This window comes from Fulvia fulva, chromosome 1, assembly GCF_020509005.1.
Source record: "Fulvia fulva chromosome 1, complete sequence".
Taxonomy (NCBI): domain Eukaryota; kingdom Fungi; phylum Ascomycota; class Dothideomycetes; order Mycosphaerellales; family Mycosphaerellaceae; genus Fulvia; species Fulvia fulva.
The window spans coordinates 7,769,744-7,791,624 of NC_063012.1; the positions used below are offsets into that span (position 1 = coordinate 7,769,744).

Below are 21,881 nucleotides of genomic sequence, written 5' to 3' on the forward strand. Positions count from 1 at the left end.
GGCATGCACAGGCGTGGATGATGATGGGAGGTAGCATGGGCCTAGCGTATAGAAGTCCTCTCAATCAATGGCCGAGTGTGTCATCAACCAGGCGTGGTCATGATAGCACGTGCTTGGCGGTAAAGACACGTATAATAATGGACTACGCCGGTGGAGTGGGTCGGAGTCGAAGCTTCGGACCCTTCCCTGGCTTTAGAATAGCGCAGCTGTACCCTCGCCCAGCTGTACATAATTCCGACTTTCACGGCGCATCAGCTCCCACACTCTCGTCTGCTCATCACTTTGCCAACGATCCCGTCAGCACATTACACTCGCAATATTGTATCTCCTCGCCTCGCACTCCAGGCCATCCCACCCCCGCACTCCGCAACACGACAAGCCGTCGGTGAGATCCTCGAGGAGCGCCGCATGAACTAGTGCTCCGACTGTCCTACCACATTTCGTCTTTTGGAACATCGAAACTTGCTCCTCCGAACGGACTCCTGATACCATGGCTTCCGCCGAGGCGACCATGAACGGTGGCGGTGGCAGCTCCAGCCTTGAGGGCTTGTCCAATGCCGAAAAGCTGCAGCGCCAGCATGAAGAGCACGAGGCACACAAGGTGACGGTCGAAGACGCCCCCGATGAGGATCTTCCCTCGTCCGCGGCTGTGAACAACAGCGAGCAGTCGACCGCGGCGGACTCGACTGCCGGCAGCAAAGCCGCGGGCAAGCAGCCGGTGCGCGATGCTGTCCCCGGTGCCGCTTCGAACAGGCCGCCCATTGACACGCAGTCGGAGGAGCTCTTCCCAGCACTGGGTGCCCCAAAAGCTGCCGCCGCCGCCGCCGCCGCTCCATCGATGTGGTCCAAGAGGCCAGCTGCCGTCGCCAAGCCCGCCAACAACGCAACGAACGGTTTCGCCAATGGCAACACCAATGCATCCTCCCGTGCCTCCAATCCAGCTTCCGGTATGCTCGTGCCAGGCTCCACTGCACCATCCCAGCGCGGCCCCGTCCCGCAAATGTCCCTTCCCGGCCGCTACACCGAGCGCATCGAATTGCCTGCCAATATGATCACCGCGAAGAAGGACCTGAAGAAGCCGGTTGCCGACATCCTTCGTGACATCAACAAGCGCTCCAAGGCCAACGTCGAGGCGAAGAGCGGCGCAGCTGGAGGTCTGACACTCGAGGGAACTGGCCCAGTCGATGCCGTTCGCGCCGCTCTGAGGGAAGCCGCCAACCAGCTGTGCTCAAAGGTGAGAAGCAAAATGTCCTGGTGTATCGGTAGCAATACTGACATACGCACAGCAAAATGTTACTGTTCCAGTGCCGGCCGCCATTCGAGGTAGGATTGTTGGTAAGCAGGGTGCCATGATCCAGAAGATCAGCCAGAAATCCGGGGCCAAGATCGACATTGCGAAGCAGGACAACACACAGCAACTCGATGAAGATGATATGGACACTACGGTAGATGTCACCATTTCAGGCGACCCATTCGCGGTGCAGCTGGCTAAGCAGGACATCCTGAACATTGTGGGCGAGCACACCTCGTCCGCCAATACTCGCCTGAAGCACATCCCAGCAGAGTACTATCCGTTTTTGGGCCAACGATTCGGCTCGCTGCAAAACGGACGTGACCTTGAGCTGAAGATCCCACAGTACCACCAACACCATCAGACGCCTCAGCAAGCTCCAGCCAACCGAGCACCAGCTACGTTTGTCCCTCATCCTAGCCTGCCCATCCAGCTCAGTGGAGACAGACAAGCTATCGCCGATGCCAAGGCTGAGATCGATCGTCATGTGCAGGAGCTTCAGCGACAACTCACCATGGAGCAGATGCCAGTAGAGCGTGGCAGACACCAGTTCATCGTTGGTGACCGAGGCACCTCGCTCGACAGCTTTCTCCAGGAGACGGGATGCTCCATCATCTTGCCATCTGAAGGCGATGACACAGAGATGATCACGATCGTAGGACCACCTAACAGGATCGATCAGGGCGTCGATAAGATCATGGACCTGGCGTCTAGCATGTCCATGGCGTCTGCTGATGTTGCCCGCCAACATGCTACAGCGCCACGAGGTGGACGGGCCCATGCTCGCGATATTGCCCGCTATCTGCAGCAACAGCAGGCTATCGAGCAGCTGGAGCGCCTCCACAACGCCAGCATTGTTCCTGAGAGCTCCGGTGCCTGGAACATCTATGCTCGCGATCCAAAGGCCGCGCAAAAAGCTCGCATGGATGTCATGAACCTGGTCAGTGGCCACCCTCCTGCGCGCTTCCATCCCGTGGACGTCGATTCATTCTACCACCAGCACCTACGGGATCAGGCAGCCCGTCACGTTAGAGATCAGTACGGTGTCCGCATGGTCGTACCAGACGAGTACGACGAATCGCCGATCCTTCTTGTCTACGAAGACCGTGTCCCATCGCCAGAGTACCAGCTGCCACGCGGAAATCCATCTGCACAAGACGCGGCAGCATTTAGGCAGGCCCTGCAGGAGGCCGAGAAGCACATTCTCGGTCTGACCAGCGGTCACCAGAACATCGTGTCCCAAGAAGTGGACGCCCCTGCCAAATTTCACGACAAGATTCGCCGTCATGTTGACCGTCACCACCAGTCTCTGGGCGAGGGTCGCATCCCGGTTCAGGTCAACTATGGCCAAAGCCAGCAGGCACAACGCCGCACAGTCGCACCCAACGTCAACCTACGTGGCCCACAGGATAGTGTTGATGCGCTCCTACAGAGCCTACTGGCTTTCATTGAGCAGGAGCAGAAGGATGAGCTTGAGCGTGGGTTCACCCTCAACTTTGACTTCCCACAGAAGTTCGCCAACCACCTCATCGGGCGAAAGGGCGAGAACATCAACCGCCTGCGCGAGGAGTTTGATGTCGACATCCAGCTCAACGATGGCAAATGTGAGATCAAAGGTCCCGAGGCCAAAGCAAATGCCTGCAAGAAGCACATTTTGGACCTGGGCAGAAAGCTCGAAGACGAAGCTACCCATCACATCAACGTTCCTGCGAACTTCCATCGCGATCTGATTGGCGCGAAGGGTGAATCGGTCAATCGTCTTCAGGATCGTTATGGTGTCCGCATCAACTTCCCACGGAGCAGACCGGCCGAAGATGATGCATCTGTAGCTGACGATGCTGCCGGTCGTCGCAACAACCAGGCTCCCAACGAGGTCATTATCAAGGGCCCGAGCAAAGGTGCTGATGCTTGCCGTGACGAGCTGTTGAGCCTGCTGCAATGGGTTAAGGATAACTCATTCACGGCAACAGTGTCAGTGGCACAGAACCAGCTGCCTTCGCTCATCGGCGCAGGTGGTAAGGAGATGGAAAGCCTACGCCTGGAGACCAACGCCCATATCGATGTGCCAAGCTCTCGAGAGGCTGCTAGCCCCGACGGCCGCGCAGAAATCAAGATCAGGGGCTCGAAGACTGCTGTAGAAAAGGCGAAGAAGCTTATTGAGGAGAAGGCTAAGGTCTTCGACAACACAGTCACGAGATCCCTCGATGTTGACCGCAAGCACCATCGTCGCATTATTGGACCCCAGGGTAAGTTGCACGCTGTCTCTGGGATGAACGTTGAGCTGACTTGACTCGCAGGCACAAACTTGCGCAGCATTATTCAGCAGGCAGGCGGTCCTGACGACCAGCGTCTGCACAACCGGATGATCCGCTTCCCGAAGAACGATGCTGATGGCAATGCCATTCGTGTCGAAGGCCAGAAATCCGTGGTCGACAGTATTTGTGCTGCTATCGAAGCTATGGTCGCCGAACAAGAGTCCCAAGTGACTGAGATCGTCGAGGTGAAGCCCGAGAAGCACAGGCTACTGATCGGCAGAGGTGGCGAGACAAGACGCCAGCTCGAATTACAGTTCAAAGTCTCCATTAACATTCCCAGGCAAAGCGAGACCGGACCACAGCGATCCCAAGTCCGCATTGCTGGTAAACCTGAGGATGTCGAGAAGGCCAAGGCGCATATCCTCGAGATTACTAAAGACCAAGAAGGCGATTCACTTGATGTACCACGCCGGTTGCACCACATCATCGCGGACAATGGCCAATTCTTCCGACGACTTCGTAATGATCACAAAGTCACCATTGAACACAATGGGCACCGAGTTCCTCCAAAGCCTTCAACGCCACAGCCGAACCGCGCAAACGGTGCATCGATGCCACTTATCACCGACGACCCGGCTGCTGGCGCCAACAGTCACTCTTGGGAGGCACACGACCTTCATGCTGTAGCTGAAGACGGTGAGATACCTTGGGTACTCAGCGGTCCTTCCCCAGAGGCTGTTCAGGTAGCACGTGCCAAGCTCGAGAAAGCGATTGAAGAGGCCAACAGGCAGGACACCATGGGATTCCTTATCCTACCAGACCCAAGAGCTTACAGACACGTGATCGGGCCCGGCGGTAGCGAGATCAACCGCATCCGCAAGCAGACGGGCACCAAGATCCAAGTCCCGCGCGACCAGAACAAGGGCGAGGCTATCGAGATTACAGGCGCGAAGAACGGCGTTGAGGAGGCAAGGGACATCATCTTGGAGATTGTTCAGAACAACGCATAGAATTCGAAGAGGCTACGAAGGTGGCAGCCAGGAATAGCATGGACGGCAAACAGGCAGAAAGATCACGGCTGATACCACTTGAGCGAGAATGCATATTTGAGCGTACTAAAATTTTGTGTATAAGTTACTAGAAAAGGCTCAAAAGTAGGCAGGAAAAGCATATGTTGCTGTTGATGTCCCTCGATCCGGATGGCCGACGCTTTCCAGTCGTTCGTGTGTACCACGGTCGATAAGTATTCTCGGTCATGCCGTGAACCGGCCAGACTTCATGTGCTTGCAGAGACCGAGGCGAGTCGGAGTTGTATGAAGTGGCAGACGTTCGGACGGAGCACGGAGATCGCTAATCGACATAGTCGTCATGGATACGACTCGGGACAACCACGCGGTGTGTTCATTCCTTCTTGTCTCGGGTGAAGCCGGCCATTAGGTGATTGCCTTTGACCATCTCCATGCATGATGGATAGCCTCGTTCTCCGAGGCTTGAGACGAGTAAGTCCGTGGACCGGACAATCCCGAAGCTTCAGAGGCTAGGAGTAGACTATCCATCTGATGAATGACTCTGTGTAGGTCGTCTGGACGCCGGCTTCGGGACGAGGATAGTGCTCAGTCCTTCGACAGAGGTGCTCTGGCAAAAGCGACGATTCAAACGGTGGTGCTGACATGAGTGCCCCGCAACGCAAATGTATGCTACAGTACATGGCGACCGTGAAGGCTCTGCGTTCATATCGGCAAGCTGTGCAGCTCCGAGTCTTTGTCATAGCCTCGATGGCATCGTATAAAAGGACCCTGTTGGCGACAGGTAGAGTTCGGCAATGATCGGCATAGTCGTCAGGGCATCGCCAATGAGGTGGCAGAGATCGCAAATGCAGAAGCCAAGGTCGAACGCATGCTTGAAGTGGTTACCCGCCCGCATCGTGACAGGTCTGTGGCGCTCCACTGAGTGTCCAAGCCAGGTCCTGGTAGCGATCATGTGCACAAGAGTAATGCGTGCAGCTCATGGGTTGTTGGTTCGCCAAGGGCTTTGTGTGGGCAGGGCCAGTTGTCAGGAGCAGTCGTCGTTGGAGGTCATGAAGTCCACATTGTGTGAGATGGCTACGCCGAGCCGGTGTTTATCGCGAATAGGCTTTTCGAGTGACAACGCCATGGGCTTCGAGATATTACTGTACACGTTAGTCGGACCACATGTGGCCCCGGGATGTATCCCATCGAATGGATAGCGGCAAGCGTATTCAACCCACGGTCAGCTCTTTTGGTCCTGCGCCGCGTATTTGAAGCCGGACCATAGCGGCGGCTGAAGCGATAGGCAGAATAGGAGCATTCAGTGCAGAAGATACGGTGTACTCCGGAATTGGCTTACTTAGCAGTGATATGGGCGGTGCGAAACTCTGAGCAATGATGCGACTGGTGTATGTGATTTGTGCTGTCCAGGAGAGGTGATGTGTTGAAGGTGGCGGTCGGTCTGGACTTGTCGGCGCCGGCCACGCCGCCACATGTGCAACCTGGGGCAGAAGAGTCGGAGCATTGCACCATGTCAGTGATCGTTAGCGGCTTTGGAGCTGTACATGTCTGATCTTGAAATCATGTGTCGGCCCTGTTTCAGACCTGAGCTGTTCTGCACTGTGCTTGTCATGTGGCGGCATGACAACTGGCCATGCTCCGATGGCTATGAAAGCTTGCATGTGCTCGAGGCTTAGATTTCCTGATACGGTCATTGCAGCATGATATCGGCCGGATGGATTGTACTCGATGGCAAATGTGATCGCAACAAGTAAAGTTAAGGTGCGGCGCATTCCCGATCTTTAGATCCATGCACAGCTTCAAGCGATGACTGTCGGCACTTCCGTTGACGTAGCCGGTATAGCTGAGCTTTCCGTAGTTCTGATGAGGAGATGGTCGGATAAGTCTGGATAGTTCGCTTGTGGCAGTGTGGTTGTGCCCCGAAATCAGGTGAAGCTCAATCGTGACTGGACATCGGGACCACGTCGAGGTGAGCATGAGAACCAACAACTCGATCTTGTCGTAGGTGGATGGTGCACTCAGTAACGGAGTAGAATGCATCGAGGGTGCATTGTCCTGCCAGATAGCAACCTGATCTGACCATGGCAGCCGCATATGTGTATATATATATATATATATATATAGTTATATAGTTATATAACTTATAAGTTATAGTTATAACTTATAACTAACTATAGTTATATATATACACGCCTCTATCAGACCCCGGACGACTCAGGAAGACATCATCGCATTCCACGCCGTGCAAGGAGTGGAATCGGTAACCTGGAAGACAGCTTAGTCCATCATGTGTTTACGAAAAGCACCCAGGCATCCAACGTGCCATCATGCTGTCGGTAAACCACATGATTGTGCGCCTGCGTTGCTGACTTTTCCCAGGCGCATGGCACAGCACTCGAAGGCTTCCGGGTAATGTGCTGCAGCAAAGCACCTCGCAGTGGCGTGTGCAGCACTGTCCACTGGACATACTACGACGTGCGAAGAGGATACTGCGACCGCTGCATTGTCTTTGGAGAGCTGGTGTCCCAGCGAAGAGGGCTCGACCCTGGCCACTACTCACAATGTCTTGGTGTCAGCTTTGTTGAGCTGAGGGAGGCCAATATGGAGCTGTTCACCACGGCTTCGAGTGGAACTGCTGAGCAGCTGGAGAAGCAAGGCCACAGAATGAGTATGTCAAGGGTCTAGCGCCATCGACCGTCTCTTGACCTGGCCCCCGCTCCAAAGGAACGCATAGTGCATAGTGCATAGTGCATAGTGCATAGTGCATATTGCTGGCAGGGAGTCGCATTGTCGGAGGAATGAACGTCGGCTTCGAGAGGTTGGGATTGTCACAGCAGCCAACTTCGAGGCTCGTTGGTTACATGTAGAACTACGTTGCTTTCTGACGGATATGAGAGAAGTCACGGGTGCCGCGGCTGAATGGCGTCAGGGATATGCTTCTCAAAGATTGATCTTTGTGACGATGGATGCGATGGCGGCAGATGGCTGTCGTTGCTTGTGATGCGCGGAGGAAGAAGGTGGCAGATGTTGGTGGTGAGTTGTGATGAGATGTGATGGCGATGGCTTGAATTTGCCAAGCGGCTCGCGTCCCCTCGCGTAGAAGCACCTCCATGCTCCTTACATGTATCTTACATACTCCATCATCACTAACATGATCGGATCATGCAACACATCAAGACTACTACAGCTCCCTTCTGCCATCAGATGTCGACCAGCAGACCTCCTGCTGCGAGGACGTCTCTTCTCGAGCACATGTCGCCAAACAGCTGGCCATGAAAACCCGTTGGTAAGCATGTACGCCCATTAGCCTCTCGTACGCATGTACCTCTTGTGTGCTGTCGTGGTGCGCGTCAATAACAGTTTTGCTACAGGGCCTGCCGCGAGCAGGAACACCTCCAAATCTTGCTGCACGCATGAAGCGAGGTATGCTCGTATCCTGGCGCTTCAGTCAAGCCCAGATGTGCCAATCAGCTGACATCAGTAAAGGTCTTCCTGGGAAAAAGCCCATCGTCAATGTGCGCAAAGTAGTAGCAGTGAGCAGTGCGAAAGGTGGGGTGGGGAAAAGCACAATATCCACCAATCTCGCACTCGCCATGGCTCGGCGAGGTCTACGCACTGGCATCTTGGACACCGACATCTACGGACCCAGTATTCCGACCCTGCTTAACGTCAGTGTACCGCGTTTCTTTGCATTGTGCCGTTCGCTGACGCCGAGCAGCTGGAAGGCTTCGAGCCCGAGCTTGACAGCAGCAACCGACTACTCCCGCTGACAGCGTATGGAGTGAAAGCGATGTCCATGGGCTTTCTCGTGCCACAAGACAGTCCGATTGCCTGGAGGGGTCTCATGGTCCAGAAGGCCATGAACCAGCTTTTGTTCGAGGTTGCTTGGCCGGAGTTAGATGTACTGGTCATGGACTTGCCACCCGGCACAGGCGATGTGCAGCTCACCATCACACAAAGCATTGAGCTTGATGGCAAGTCTAGCAATGTCGCAGATGGGTGTGAACGTATACTGATCTCCCCAAAGGTGCCGTCATCGTTTCAACGCCACAAGATCTTGCGCTGAGAGATGCCGTGAGGGGTGTTGAAATGTTCAAGAAGACCAAGGTACCTATTATGGGAATGGTCCAGAACATGAGCACCTTCACATGTACAAACTGCGGACATCATCATGATATCTTCGGTTTGGATGGTGAGAAGTCTCGGAACGAACGCCCGAACACAGGCTGACTACTGACTGACAGGTGCTCGAAAAAAGTGCGGCGAGCTTGGCCTAGACCTTCTGGGTGATATACCGCTGGACAGCCAGATCTGCAGCGATGCCGATGCCGGGAGACCTACCGTTATATCTCAGCCCGAATCAGCACAAGCCGCAGCGTTCGGCGTTGTTGCTCAGGCACTTGCGGCGAAGCTGAAGTTGTGACCGCATAGCACCATGCGGCATAGCAATCGACTCTCAAGAGATTCGTGATGCTGACTCAAGACACAGCTTGGAATGGCGCTTCCGGCCCGGACGCAGGTTCGGATCGTGATGCTTGTCTGTGAATACCGCACATGAGCTCTTGATCTGACAGAAGGCATGAATCACGACTACGTGGTTCTCTGAAGTCGAGAGTACACTGGCATGAGGAAGCGCCGTCATCACACACGGAACGACTTGTGCGAGGCAGCGTGATCCACGGCTTTGCTTCTTACTGTACACGAAGCCACCAAGCATCCCAGCAAACTCTGCCCTGACAGGACCTGGTACAATCAGATTAGGTTCAGACGCACCTACGTCGCACATGGACCTCACGTGCCATCCATAGTCGCCATGCTGCGGAGCTCGTGGCCGATGAGAGGCCAGAAAAGACTCAAGTTTATTCTCCTCTCAAGCACCGATAGGACCATCGCGGACCGCCCATGTCTGGTCGTGAGCACTGTCATCGATTTATCGTTCCATTGGGCTCGACTACTCCCTTCGCGACGTGGCCAAGTCGCCGAAACGAGACTCACGTTGAGTCTGACAGCTACACGGTGGCATAAAGCTCCTATGATCGCTTGTTACACTGTGCAATATGGGTTGCTGCCTACCCCGCAAGTGGTGATGCAAAGATGGAGTGACACTGCAGCAGTGGGGCGTTGTCCTCACGGCCACGGGGATATTATCGGTAAGTCTCCTGCCTCTCGAAGCGAGTTTACCAGTAAGAACAACACACGGCTCATCGGGCTGGCTCGCCGTGACATGAGCCGAAATGCCGACAATGCAGATATGTATTGAAGAGTTGGATAGACTGCGGAGCTCTGATGCCTGCTAATACCCAAAGCAGCATGGTGCCCGTTAACGCCTCTTTGCTCCCCGTGGGCAAGCTTGATCACAGCGCTGATACCTTCTTCTTTGAGCCCAATAATTTGGGTATTGGATCCTCCTGCCAGGAACCATGTACGCGGTTTCTCAGATCTTGTGCCTCGCGCGGACTGCGGGGAGACGAATGTCGTGCCTTCTCAGCTGCCATCATCGACGCGAGGTGTGACGAGCTCTAGAGTTTATCCGTCGCCTATACGCGCACATGCATCCTGCATACTACAAGTAGGTTGCATTGTCCGTCGAGCAGACCTTTTCTGATACACCTGCGTGTCTGTGCCTCGCAGCAGCAGGACTTACTTCATACTTTGTACCACGTTTCTTTGATCCAGCGGGGATACTCGAGCACTACAGACAAGCATGCTTTTCCAGCATACAGCGCTGCTTACAGCAGCTTTACCACTTGTCTTCGCGCAGACGCCCTTCACGAACGATACCACGCCGAACAGCCCGTTGACGAATGCGACCTCACCGCCTCACTACCCGGCTCCGTGGGGCGAAGGGTTAGGAGACTGGGCAAGCGCCTATGAGAAGGCACGAGCATTCGTATCTCAGCTCACACTGCTAGAGAAGGTCAACTTGACTACCGGAGTTGGCTGGGAGGGCGAGAAGTGCGTTGGCAACACCGGAGCGATTCCTAGACTTGGCTTCAAGGCGCTCTGTCTTCAGGACAGTCCCCTTGGGATAAGATTTGCAGACTTCGCTTCAGCTTTCAGTGCTGGGGTGACCATTGCCGCGACTTGGGATAGGAAGTTGTTCTACTCCCGAGGATATGACATGGGTACAGAGCATAAGCTCAAGGGAATCGATGTACAGCTCGGTCCGGTCGTCGGCCCTCTTGGAAGAGCTCCAGAAGGAGGTCGTAACTGGGAGGGATTCTCTCCTGATCCAGCGCTCTCCGGAATCGCAGTGTACGAAACTGTCAAAGGAATCCAGGATGCCGGAGTCATCGCTTGCACCAAGCACTACATTGCCAAGTAAGTATGCCCATGCGAAGCTGTTGCTTCTATCGTCGACAGACCCCGGGCGGCACACACGCAACCCAAAAAGGCAGCCACCAGCGTGACTTGTGCCCTATTTTCATAGGTTCCATGGCTGACATTCATTACGTCCAGCGAGCAGGAGCACTTTCGACAAGGTCCTCCGCCAGGCAACCTCACTGAGTCACTCAGTTCCAACATTGACGATGTGACCATGCACGAACTTTACTTATGGTATGTATCGGACGAGAGATGGCTCCAGATGAATTCCGAATCCGCTCCAAAGCGTAGCTTGGGGATGATGAGATGCCGGACGGTTCTCGGGCATTGCTAACTCATTTGATTTTGGCAGGCCGTTCGCAGATGCTGTCCGCGCTGGTACAGGCTCGATCATGTGCAGCTACAATCAAATCAACAACAGCTACGGCTGTCAGAACAGTGCCCTGCTTAATGGACTGCTCAAGAACGAACTTGGCTTCCAAGGTTTCGTCGTTAGCGACTGGGCCGCACAGCATTCTGGTGTCTCGTCCGCTTTGGCTGGCCTTGACATGACGATGCCCGGTAGGAGCTGCTAAGGTGCTGCCACGAGGCTAGGCATTGCTGACATTCTCCAGGTGATGTCGCATTTGACAGCTCGACCTCATACTGGGGAGCGAACCTGACTATTGCAATCCTCAACGGCACGGTCCCACAGTGGCGACTAGACGACATGGCAGTACGCATCGTCGCCGCGTGGTATTATGTCGACCGTGAAGGCCAACAAGTCGAGGATGCCCCAAGTTTCTCGAGTTGGACTCAGGACACCTTCGGCTTCCAGCACTTCTACGCACAGGAGGGATACACTTTACTCAACCACCATGTTGACGTGCAGCAGGACCATTTCCAAGGCATCAGGGAAGTTGCTGCCAAAGGAACCGTCCTGCTGAAGAATAACAATGCTCTTCCACTCACCGGCAAGGAGAAGCTCACAACAGTCTTCGGCTCGGACGCTGCCGAAAATCAGTATGGACCGAACGGCTGCGCAGACAGAGGTTGCGACAACGGAACACTGGCCATGGGATGGGGATCTGGCACGGCAAATTTCCCATACCTCATCACACCACTGGAAGCCATTAAAGCTGAGGTCCGCAGCCAGCGCGGCAACGTTGAAAGCGTCATCGATGACTATGCTTACCCTCAGATCGCGGCTCTCGCTCGTCGTGCTGGCGAGGTCGACGGAGTCTGCCTTGTGTTTGTCAATGCTGACGCCGGAGAGGTACGTACTGCCAGAGTGGAAGGCATTGCTATCCCGACATGCGTGCGCGCTATTTCGTGCCGCCGCATCGTTCATTCTGACATTGCCACGTGATTCCCGAGTATCGCTAACATCAGTTCGTCTGGCAGGGATACATAACCGTCGACGGAAACGAAGGTGACCGAAACAACCTTACATTGTGGCACAATGGCGACACCCTCATCCAGAATGTGACCAGTCAGTGCAACAACACGGTGGTCGTCATGCACACAGTCGGCCCAGTGCTTGTTGACGCTTGGTACGAGAACGAGAACGTGACCGCCATTATATGGGCAGGTATCCCAGGCCAAGAGAGCGGCAATGCCATCACAGACATTTTGTACGGAAAGGTCAACCCGGGAGGCAAGACGCCATTCACCTGGGGTCTCAACCGCGAAGACTATGGCACTGACGTGATGTATACCCCAAACAACGGTGTACTCGCGCCTCAGGACGACTTTGTAGAAGGAGTGTTCATCGACTACAGAGCATTCGACAAGGCCAACATTACTCCTGTCTATGAGTTCGGTTTTGGCCTGTCTTACACGGCCTTTGCATACTCCAATCTGCAGATTCAGGCACACGCCGATCCAGGCTACACACCGACTACTGGCGATACGCCACCGGCACCAACCTACGGCGTCATCAGCAACAACAGCGCCGACTATCTTTACCCAGACAACTTCACGCGCATTGAAGCCTAGTAAGTCAATCAGTCTCGATGCATTTTGATCTCCAGCTAACACTTGCTTCCTAGTATCTACCCGTACCTGAACTTCACCTCCCTATCACAAAGTTCCGGCGATCCAGAATACGGTAGCAACTACAGCTTCCCAAGTGGCGGCTACGACAGCAGCCCACAGCCATACGCACCAGCCGGCAGCACCGTCGCTCCAGGCGGCAACCAAGCCCTCTACGATGTCCTCTTCACAGCCACCGCCACCATCACAAACACTGGGTCAGTTGTCGGTGATGAAGTTCCACAGCTTTACGTTAGTCTGGGTGGGCCAAACGACCCCAAGGTTGTCCTTCGCAACTTTGATCGCTTGACGATTCCAGCAGGAGGTAGTGCAACTTTCACAGCAGACATCATGAGGAGGGACCTTTCGAACTGGGACACTGCTGCTCAGGATTGGATCATTTCGAGCTACCCGAAGACGGTGTATGTTGGATGCTCGTCCCGGAAGTTGCCGCTAAGCGCATCGCTGGACGTGGGCGGTGGTGGTGCGACTCCCTACTAAGTCGCCGGAGGCTTTGTGGCGTGACGTGCGAATGCAAACGTAGTATACAACGAGAACGTATGTCGATCAAGTCTAAATCATCCATTGAGTCTTGCTTGAAATGGCGATGCTACAGCCTAACGTCTCTGGATTCTACAGTGACTTGGTTCTGCACCTGTATTATCATCCTTTGCGAGTCGTCACTCCCCAAACTATGCGTGCTCATCTCCGGCTCCTCCGAGGGTCGTGAAGGTCGGCCTTGGACTTCAGCTTCGCAATGTGTAGACGTTGCAACAGCCGGATATCGTGACACAGCAAAGTCGAACGTGTCGAGTCTATCCTTCGCAATGGATTGTTGCCGTGGGGCTCCGGCGCTTCCATTCGGTGGGTTTGAGTGTTTCGATTTGAGGCTTGACAAGGGGTATGAGCGCGAACGAGTGTTGCCGCTGTACTCGCTGGGCCGCATTGCGCCGTAGAAGGTAGCCAGGTCTTTGATGAAAGGCCGCAAGATAGGTAGTGTGGTGGAGACGAGTGAGTAATTGATCTGGGTGACGGTCCAGACAATGTAAAGGCTCTCAGACAGCGCAAAGTTGGTCAAGTCGGTTCGATCGAAAGTGGCCAGGCGCGCCGCGATGAATCCAACGATTGGCAGTCGCATACCAAAAGCAAGGACGACTATGGCTTTCTTGTGTAGTGCCGTGTGTAAACTTGACACTAGAAGGATCGCTGCAATAAACAGCGCCAGTTCCAAGATGATGTCGACAATCCCGATCGAGAGCACCCGCTGCCAGACTCCGTTGCACGATCCACTTGCGTACGACCATGGAGACGCTAGATCACACTGCAAAGCAAGCGCGAAGATCGATGCGACGGTCCAGGCGACTGAGCATACGAGTATACCTTGCATGATCCTCTTCATACTAGTCTTGGGAGTCAGTCGTATGATGAAGCAGGCCACGGAGCATTTGCAAAAGCCCAGCGCAACGATCGTGAGTAGCTGGCTGCTATAGAATGATTTCTCGACATGGCGGAGAGATGCTGGAGATAATAGATTGACCTGTCGTCCGAGTCCTCGAGCACATGCTTGCAGGATAATGGTCTCCGTGAGCCAAGCGAATAGCGTCGCGCCGGCTAGTAATATATCGTCCAAGCTGAGCTGTTGACGTAATATTGATTTCACATAGATCCGGATGATTGTCGAAAGCAGGGCCATTGCCAGTCCGAGGCTAGTCGCTATGATTATCCAGCCGCCATGGTCGGAATCGCTGATGATGGCGAAGGGTGGGTAGTACCCGTCCGGAACCGTGAAAGGTGCAGTATCTGACATCTCATGTTGAAAGTGCGATTGCAAGACCTCATCAGCACATGGTGAGCAGAAAGGTGTAAGTCCCCCCGAACCTGCCTCGTCAACAGAGATGAGGGTTTGCTGGTCGAGGACCAATCTCACAGCTCTCGCTATCACCCTCGTACCTGGCACGTCGACGCCACGCGATTCGCCGGCATGCAGTGTCACGGCTCCAGCTTATCGCGCCCCCATCAGCTTTCGTCGGTAAGTCTTGGTGCAAAGCTAGGTACAAAGCACGTTTTCGTGGTCTGCAGGAATAGAAATGGGCTCTCAAGCCTCCGGGTACTCGTCTTCGTCTAGTGCACGAGCCTGCTGTCAAGAAAGTCAATAGCAAAATGCGGGCCCCAAGCATTCCTCGCGCATGTGACATTGTGACTAGAGACATGTACATTGAATGGGAATTGCCGCTGCAATCGGCATCCGCCGCCTGCCATGGCACTCACATGCTGGCACTCTATCATGAGCGGCATAACGACCGTGATTGCGATGTTCTGTGCATCCAGGGCTGCGACACGTCAAGGCTGGCATACCTGGTCTTGTTGTCGGCTGATGAGGTTCGTGACGATGTTGAAGGTTCAGACAGAGTTCACTGTTTCGCGTGTGCCACCGCGAGATCTTCGGCGAGTCCGCGCTAGCGCGGCGCAGGGTCCAGCTTCTCACAAGCACGCACGGCACGGCATCTGCTGCGCCGCCGTCGATCCCGCCCGCCCGCTCCATTCCTGCCCGGACCCCGGTTCACACCCCTGCACGTCGCCGTTGCGCCTCGGGGAGGGCACATCGGCGGGGCCCCTACCCCTGCCTCGTAAGGGCCCCCCTCCTACTCGTTGCCGGCTCGAGTGCGCGCAAAACAATAGATGCTAGGGGGTCTTCGAGGTGCAATGTGTATTGAAGTCAATCAAAGCTCATCAAGGTGAGCGGCAAATGATGTGATGGGGCTCGGTCGGCTTTGTACTGGGGCTCAGGGAACATTGAAGTGTCGAGGGAGCTCTGACGGTGACGCTCGGCTGGCCGCAAGGGACACTCTTGGAATGGTTGCAAGACACTTACGCCTTGCCCGATGCCATGTCGGTGGTACTTTTCATGTTTGATGTTTGATCTTGACAGGACCCTATACACCCACCAGGCCGAGGAAAGAACTTCTGCTCACGCTGTCTTGGCCGCGTGGTAGCAACGCTGATCGTTGTCAGTCAGCACGTGGCGCTCGTGTACCTCATACCTTCTCTGCCCAGCCTTTCGTCTCTGGTCATCGACCCTCCAAGGACTGGTCTATGGGTCAACGACTCCCGCACGATGGAGGTCAGCAAAATTTCAGAAGTCGGCATGGCGCCGACGATGGGTATCCACGATGCTCTCTCCATGGACGACAAGCAGAGCGTTGTAGCTGCGTCGATTCCAATCAAGTACAGAGGCACCAACGCTGATCAGAGAGACATGATGACGCTTGGAAAGAAGCAGGTGCTCCGCAGGAACTTTCGCTTCATCACAATGCTGGGTTTCGGGTCCACCGTCATTTGCTCGTGGGAAGTGATACTACCCGTCTTTTCTTTCGTGCTTACCGACGGAGGCTATGGCACTCTCTTCTGGGGCTTTATCGCCGTCACGACTGGCATGCTCTTGGTATATGCTAGCTTGGCAGAAATGGTTTCGATGTGAGAGCTCCCCAATTTGAGTGCTCGCGACCCAAACTGACATTCCAGGTGTCCTACTGCTGGCGGTCAGTACCATTGGTATGTTGCTGGAGAGTACGGGGTATCCAGCAGTGGCTTAGACCATAGAGATGTGTGCGAGACATGCGCTGCACGAGGCGCTTTACTTCACCGTTTGCACTACAGTCTAAGTCACTGCAATATGCTTCATCGGTACGGCTAACACCCTTCTGTTTGCAGGGTGTCTGAATTTGCTCCTCCCAAGTATCAGAAGATCCTCAGCTATATGACCGGCTGGCTATGCGCTACAGGCTGGCAGGTCTTTCTGGCATCTGTCGCTTTCATGGTCGGTGGTATCATTCAAGGACTCATTGCGCTGAATAATCCCGACTACGCTTTTGACCGATGGCACGCAACGCTGTTAACGATTGCCATTATGGCGTTTGCGATACTATTCAACACGGTCCTTGCTGTTCGCTTACCGCTGATTGAAGGCATCGTGCTCATACTTCATATCGCCGGCTTCTTCGGGGTACGTAGATCGCGCGCCTCACTTCACAATGATTCCACACCGCCGAGGCAATGATATGTGCCCCTGAATCATGGCTAATATCTGCTTTCTGGTAGGTCTTTATCCCGCTTTGGGTCTTGGCTCCGCGCGCACATTCAGACGTGCTACTCACCTTCGCGAACAATGGTGGCTGGCCGACGACTGGAATAGCAGCCATGATTGGCCTGACAACGCCGCTGACTGCCCTTATCGGTTATGATTGCTCAGTGCACATGAGCGAGGAGCTCCAAGACGCATCTCTGACCATGCCAAGAGCAATCATGTGGACGGTCGGCCCTAACGCCCTGCTCGGCTTCCTGATGGTAAGTGAACGGCGTCTTATCTATCAAGACGTGCGCGCTGCATCTCAGCTCGAGCATTACATGCTGAGTCAATGCCACGCACCACCTGACTATAGCTAATACCCTTCTCCTCGTATAGGCCATTACGCTATGCTTCACTGGCGGCCCGATCGACGCATTACTAGAGACGACCACCGGTCAGCCCTTCCTCCAAGTCTTCTACAACGGCACACGAAGTCTAGCGGGCGCCTCGACCATGGGCGCCATCGTCGTAGTCTGCCTAACATCCTGCTGCATCTCCGAAGTAGCCACAGCATCCCGGCAACTGTGGTCCTTTGCCCGTGACAACGGACTCCCCGGCTCCCAATGGATAGCGCACGTCACCCCAGGCTGGAACATCCCACTCCGATCTGTATTAATCTCGTTCGTGATTACCTCCCTACTGGCATGCATTAATCTCGGCTCCACCACCGCGCTTAATGCTATCAACTCGCTTGGCGGCGTCTCCGTGCTGAGCTCATATTTCATTACGATAGCTTGTCTGATATGGAGGAGGTTATATGGCGCGCCGCTGCCGCCACGGAGGTGGTCTCTCGGTCGATACGGCTTATGGATCAACATCGCCGCCCTCTGCTTCCTGATACCGTTGTGGTTCTTCTCGTTCTGGCCTCTGGCGCAACCTGTCACGAGTCAGAATATGAACTGGAACTCTACGATGTTTGGAGGCATGTTGGTTGTATCGGTGGTGTATTACATCGCGTACGGGCACAAGGTCTATGAGGTAAGTTATTGCTGCAGTTCTCCAGTCTTGCGGACTCCAGCTAAACCATTGTGCAGGGCCCTGTAGTACTCGTGAAGAGAGATCAGTAGACGCGAAACACACAGCATGAAGCGATGATATTATGACAGAATAGACAGGGTAAGGGATGGCAGTGGCCTCACGGCCTCTTTGTTCTGTTGGACATTGTCTTGTGGACACATCTGTGTTTCCTGACAGCTGATGCTTGTGATTCCCACACGTCTCCAGACTAGTCCTGCTGACTGTACCAATGCAATCCCAGTCATCCTATGTTGCACCCCTCTGCGGCTATGTAATAGTCCTAAATCGCCACTGGTGCTGGTTCAGGCAAGATGTGCTGATATCCAGAACCAAAAGCACCTTACTGCTTTTCAGTCGAGGGTGCGTCGGCTCCAGGCAGCGTCGGAGCCTGAGAGGGAGCAGAGGCCTGTGGCGAAATCTGCACACCAATCTCTGGCTTGAGTGCCAGCGGCGGCAGCCCATTGGCGGCTGGCTTCGGTTCCGGCGACAGTGCGGGCATCTTCTTCACTGGCACACTCCCAGTCGCTCCGGCAGCTTGTTGGCTGGGACTGGGCACCAAGGGCGTGTTTGGCGGGAAGATCTTCGTATTGTCAATACTCTGTGCAGAAGCTGGTGGCGCAGGAGAAGTCTGGTCGTGTTTGAGTGGAATCGCTTTTGATCCATCTGGCCAGGGTCCAGACATGCCATCGGCTGCGACATTGGTGGAATTTGCAGCTCCAGCGTGGGCTGGCCGGTTCATTTGTGGAGTCTGCAAGTGATGAGAGTTGTGCGCATCCCCGTTCGCCATGGGTGGTAGGTTCTGAGGAGTCTGCGTAAGTTGTGGAGGGCGTGGTGATGGTCCAGCCTGATGCAATGGCGGCAGTGAAGACTTGGTAGGGGAATGCGCAGGCCTCTGCTGATGTGATTCCTGTGGTGGTGGCAAATTTGTTCTTGGACTCTGCTGGAGATGCTGTTGGCCATGCTGCGGGGAGTATCCTTGTGACGGTGGTCGCTGATGAGGCGGGGACGAAAAGGATGAGCCACCGGCTGGCTTGACTGGAGACTGGAATCCGTTCATAAGCTGCTGACTGGAGCCTTGCCGATGTTGCTGTTGTGACTGGTACGCATGTGGAGGGTGCATTGGTTGTGAGTACTGGCCCATGTACGGTGCTGAAGGCTGCTGATAATGATGGCCTTGAAGAGGTGGTGCTGTGGTGTGCATGCCTGCAGGTGCCTGGCCGTTGTAGCCATTGGGGTGCTGATGCTGTGCGTAGTGTTGCCGAGGATAGGCCGGGTGACCACCCGATGTTGCCACAGCATTCTGATGCGCGTATAGATGTTGCTGCTGATGATGAGCAGGATACCCGTTCAGCACCGGAGGTGATGCAGCGCCATAACCTGGGACCCGGCCCGTGGGAGGGACATTGCCACTGGCTGACCAGGCCTGCTGTTGTGGCTGTGGAGCGACGTTGCCAACAGCAGGGTAGCGGTACCCGTTCGACGCCTGTTGTTGCTGACCGTGAGGAGTCAGATTCGGTCCATTCGTAATCTGACCAAAAGGCCCCGGACTTGGCCGCGGCTGTTGCGCATCCATGCCGTCGAGCTGCCTCGCAACATGATCGGGAAGCTGACCAGTTTGTTGGCCGTTGGCCGTCGCCGGACGACTGCTGCTCTTGTGTGTTTCCGGGCTTCCACTGGCACGGCTGTGGAGCTTGAGCGGCGGGATCTTGGGCTTCTTCGCATCCTGCTCTTTGCGCTTGCAGGTCCGACACACAAACGTAAACCCTTCTGCCTCGGCCTGCTTAGGCGAGAAGCCGTGGCACTTACTATGTTGCCAGACACTGCACCTATCACAGGCGATGCTGTGGGAACCATCGTCCATGTTCTCTCCGTGCTTACCGCAGACGGCACAGTCGAAGTACCACGTACCTTCATCTTCCGCGAGGGCCTCCAGCTCCTTCTTGTGCTGTTCCTTCTGCGTCTTGCGTTGACGTTCGGATGCTCGTTTGGAATCTCCAGCCTCACTGTCTGCCTCATGCGATTCGGCGCGATCACCTTCTTCCTCCAACTTGGCAAGTTCTTCTTCGTGCAAAATTCGCTTGGCTTCTCGCTCGCGTACTCGCTGTTCTCGAGTAAGTCGCCGTGACTCGTGGCCCTGCTGAACGTTAGTATCATCGGACATATCCAGCCAGTCTCGACCTGCCTCTTCGATTCTCTTTTGCCTCTCCTGTTCCTCTCGCGCCATTCTCAGTTCGGCTTGCCGCTTTTCTTCCGCCTCACGATCCGCACGCTCCTGTGCTTCCTTCTCAGCCTTGCCCGCAAGTCTGCTCGATCGCTTGGCTGTAGCCATCTTCTGCACATTCTCCAACTCCCGCAACTTCTTCAGCTGTTTCTGTCGCCGAGCTTCTGCACGCTTCTCGATGATGGGCAGTACATCGGTCTCTATGCTCTTGTAAAGCTGCTTCTCGTTCGGGTCCCGCGAGCGAAATATGCTGGACATGAATTCTTGGTACTCCTCCAAAGTGATGGCAATGCACTCCCACGTCTTGCTCGTGAAGCCGTAGCCAGGCTCTTCTTCCAGCACAGTTGCGTCTCCATTGGTCATGATCGTATCCTCCACGGCGGTATCATCCGCCTCAGGTTGCTCTTCTGTTTCCTCATCTTCGGTCTCATCCACCTTGCGTCGCTTGCTCGCTCTGGTCGCACGGCTCTTCGCACCTTTCGAAGCCTTGCTCTTTGCTTTTGGCTTTGCCTTCGCTTTGGGCTTTGGTGTCGGCGGCGGTAGAGGCTCGTCAGCACGACGATACAATCTGTTGTCGTCAAGCACATAGTATGCGCGGTCGTCTCTGTCCCAGCCGAGTGGGTCCATGCGCCAGCCCAAGTGATGCTCTTCCTGGGACATCATGCCGCGAATCCGCTCTGCATTGCCCAGCGTCCATGTGCTCAGCTGCTGCAGGACTTGTATCCGGGTGTAGGGGTCGAGGTCGTTGAACTTGATGGGGTCTTCGTCGTCGCCGAAGGGGTTGCGTTGCGGGGCCTTGGCGATGTACTGTCGGCGCGTATACTCGTCAAAGATGTCGGGGCTACATTGCATCAGCATATACCAGAGTGTGGCAGTATCACAGCAGTACTCACGTCAGGCCGCGATGCGAGGAGACGTATTTGAGGAGCTGCAGCCCGATGCGCGCGAGCTTCTCTGAGGCTGCAGGCAGCAGACATTCTGTTTCGAGGTCCTAACAAGACGAGTTCATCAGCGTCCATCGCATGCATACGTGTGCCATGTCGCGCAAGGCTGGTGCGGCGGCTCGGGGGTGTCTCTGGGCATGCATACCTCAATGTCAAAGTCGTCGTCGATCTTGACGACATGGCCAAACAGGAAGATGTACTGCATGAAACTGGCAAACTCCCACATGTTGCGCAGCTTGGCCAACATCTCTTGCTGCTCTGGCGGCACCGCTGGCTCTGCTGCTACGTCCAGCTCGGCGTCCAGGGCGCTTCGTTTATAGCGCGGCATCGCGGCGGCGCTGCACCAGGAGTGAGGGCTCTACGTCGTCTGCGCGCCACCTCATGCAGTGATGTTGTCGCCGATTCGCGCGTATGGTGTAGATGTGTCAATGAGTCGGTGTGGAGGAGTGGTGGAGGTGGAATGGGGCGGTCGAGGGTGCAGCGATTGTGCCTGGCCAGAAAGTCGAGAGCACGCTCGTCGCTCGTGATGGAAAGACGCGCTCTGAGATGGAGCCAAGACCCGCTAGCCAGACCCCTGCTTGATCGGATCACCATCCGCGTCTCGTGCAGATACATGTACTCTTCTAGTTACCCTGCTTGTTCACGATCATTGATACACCTCC

General features: G+C 55.0%; 6 protein-coding genes across 6 annotated transcripts; 4 read left to right on the plus strand and 2 right to left on the minus strand.

The window, feature by feature from the left end:
• Nucleotides 1–490: 490 nt before the first annotated feature.
• Nucleotides 491–4,556, plus strand: CLAFUR5_01501 (Vigilin 1; the record flags this gene model as incomplete). Its single annotated transcript, XM_047900649.1, has 3 exons — nt 491–1,234; nt 1,287–3,537; nt 3,589–4,556. The coding sequence occupies 3 exons, from the start codon at nt 491–493 to the stop codon at nt 4,554–4,556; spliced, it is 3,963 nt and encodes a 1,320-aa protein (XP_047755515.1).
• A 3,139-nt stretch (nt 4,557–7,695) lies between these two features.
• CLAFUR5_01502 (Iron-sulfur protein IND1) lies at nt 7,696–8,997 on the plus strand (the record flags this gene model as incomplete). The annotated part of the gene is made up of 6 exons (XM_047900650.1): nt 7,696–7,860; nt 7,946–7,997; nt 8,061–8,242; nt 8,293–8,548; nt 8,602–8,766; nt 8,819–8,997. The coding sequence occupies 6 exons, from the start codon at nt 7,696–7,698 to the stop codon at nt 8,995–8,997; spliced, it is 999 nt and encodes a 332-aa protein (XP_047755516.1).
• A 1,281-nt stretch (nt 8,998–10,278) lies between these two features.
• On the plus strand, nt 10,279–13,412 carry CLAFUR5_01503 (Beta-glucosidase 1; the record flags this gene model as incomplete). The annotated part of the gene is made up of 6 exons (XM_047900651.1): nt 10,279–10,895; nt 11,034–11,132; nt 11,251–11,459; nt 11,513–12,153; nt 12,282–12,874; nt 12,929–13,412. 6 exons carry the CDS (start codon nt 10,279–10,281, stop codon nt 13,410–13,412), a joined length of 2,643 nt encoding a protein of 880 aa, XP_047755517.1.
• Nucleotides 13,413–13,521: 109 nt separating this feature from the next.
• Nucleotides 13,522–14,718, minus strand: CLAFUR5_01504 (uncharacterized protein; the record flags this gene model as incomplete). The annotated part of the gene is made up of 1 exon (XM_047900652.1): nt 13,522–14,718. One exon carries the CDS (start codon nt 14,716–14,718, stop codon nt 13,522–13,524), a length of 1,197 nt encoding a protein of 398 aa, XP_047755510.1.
• A 1,308-nt stretch (nt 14,719–16,026) lies between these two features.
• On the plus strand, nt 16,027–18,104 carry CLAFUR5_01505 (Choline transport protein; the record flags this gene model as incomplete). Its single annotated transcript, XM_047900653.1, has 6 exons — nt 16,027–16,385; nt 16,434–16,463; nt 16,623–16,914; nt 17,010–17,255; nt 17,374–18,015; nt 18,072–18,104. 6 exons carry the CDS (start codon nt 16,027–16,029, stop codon nt 18,102–18,104), a joined length of 1,602 nt encoding a protein of 533 aa, XP_047755511.1.
• A 290-nt stretch (nt 18,105–18,394) lies between these two features.
• Nucleotides 18,395–21,547, minus strand: CLAFUR5_01506 (Cat eye syndrome critical region protein 2; the record flags this gene model as incomplete). Its single annotated transcript, XM_047900654.1, has 3 exons — nt 18,395–21,116; nt 21,169–21,266; nt 21,365–21,547. 3 exons carry the CDS (start codon nt 21,545–21,547, stop codon nt 18,395–18,397), a joined length of 3,003 nt encoding a protein of 1,000 aa, XP_047755512.1.
• Nucleotides 21,548–21,881: the final 334 nt, after the last annotated feature.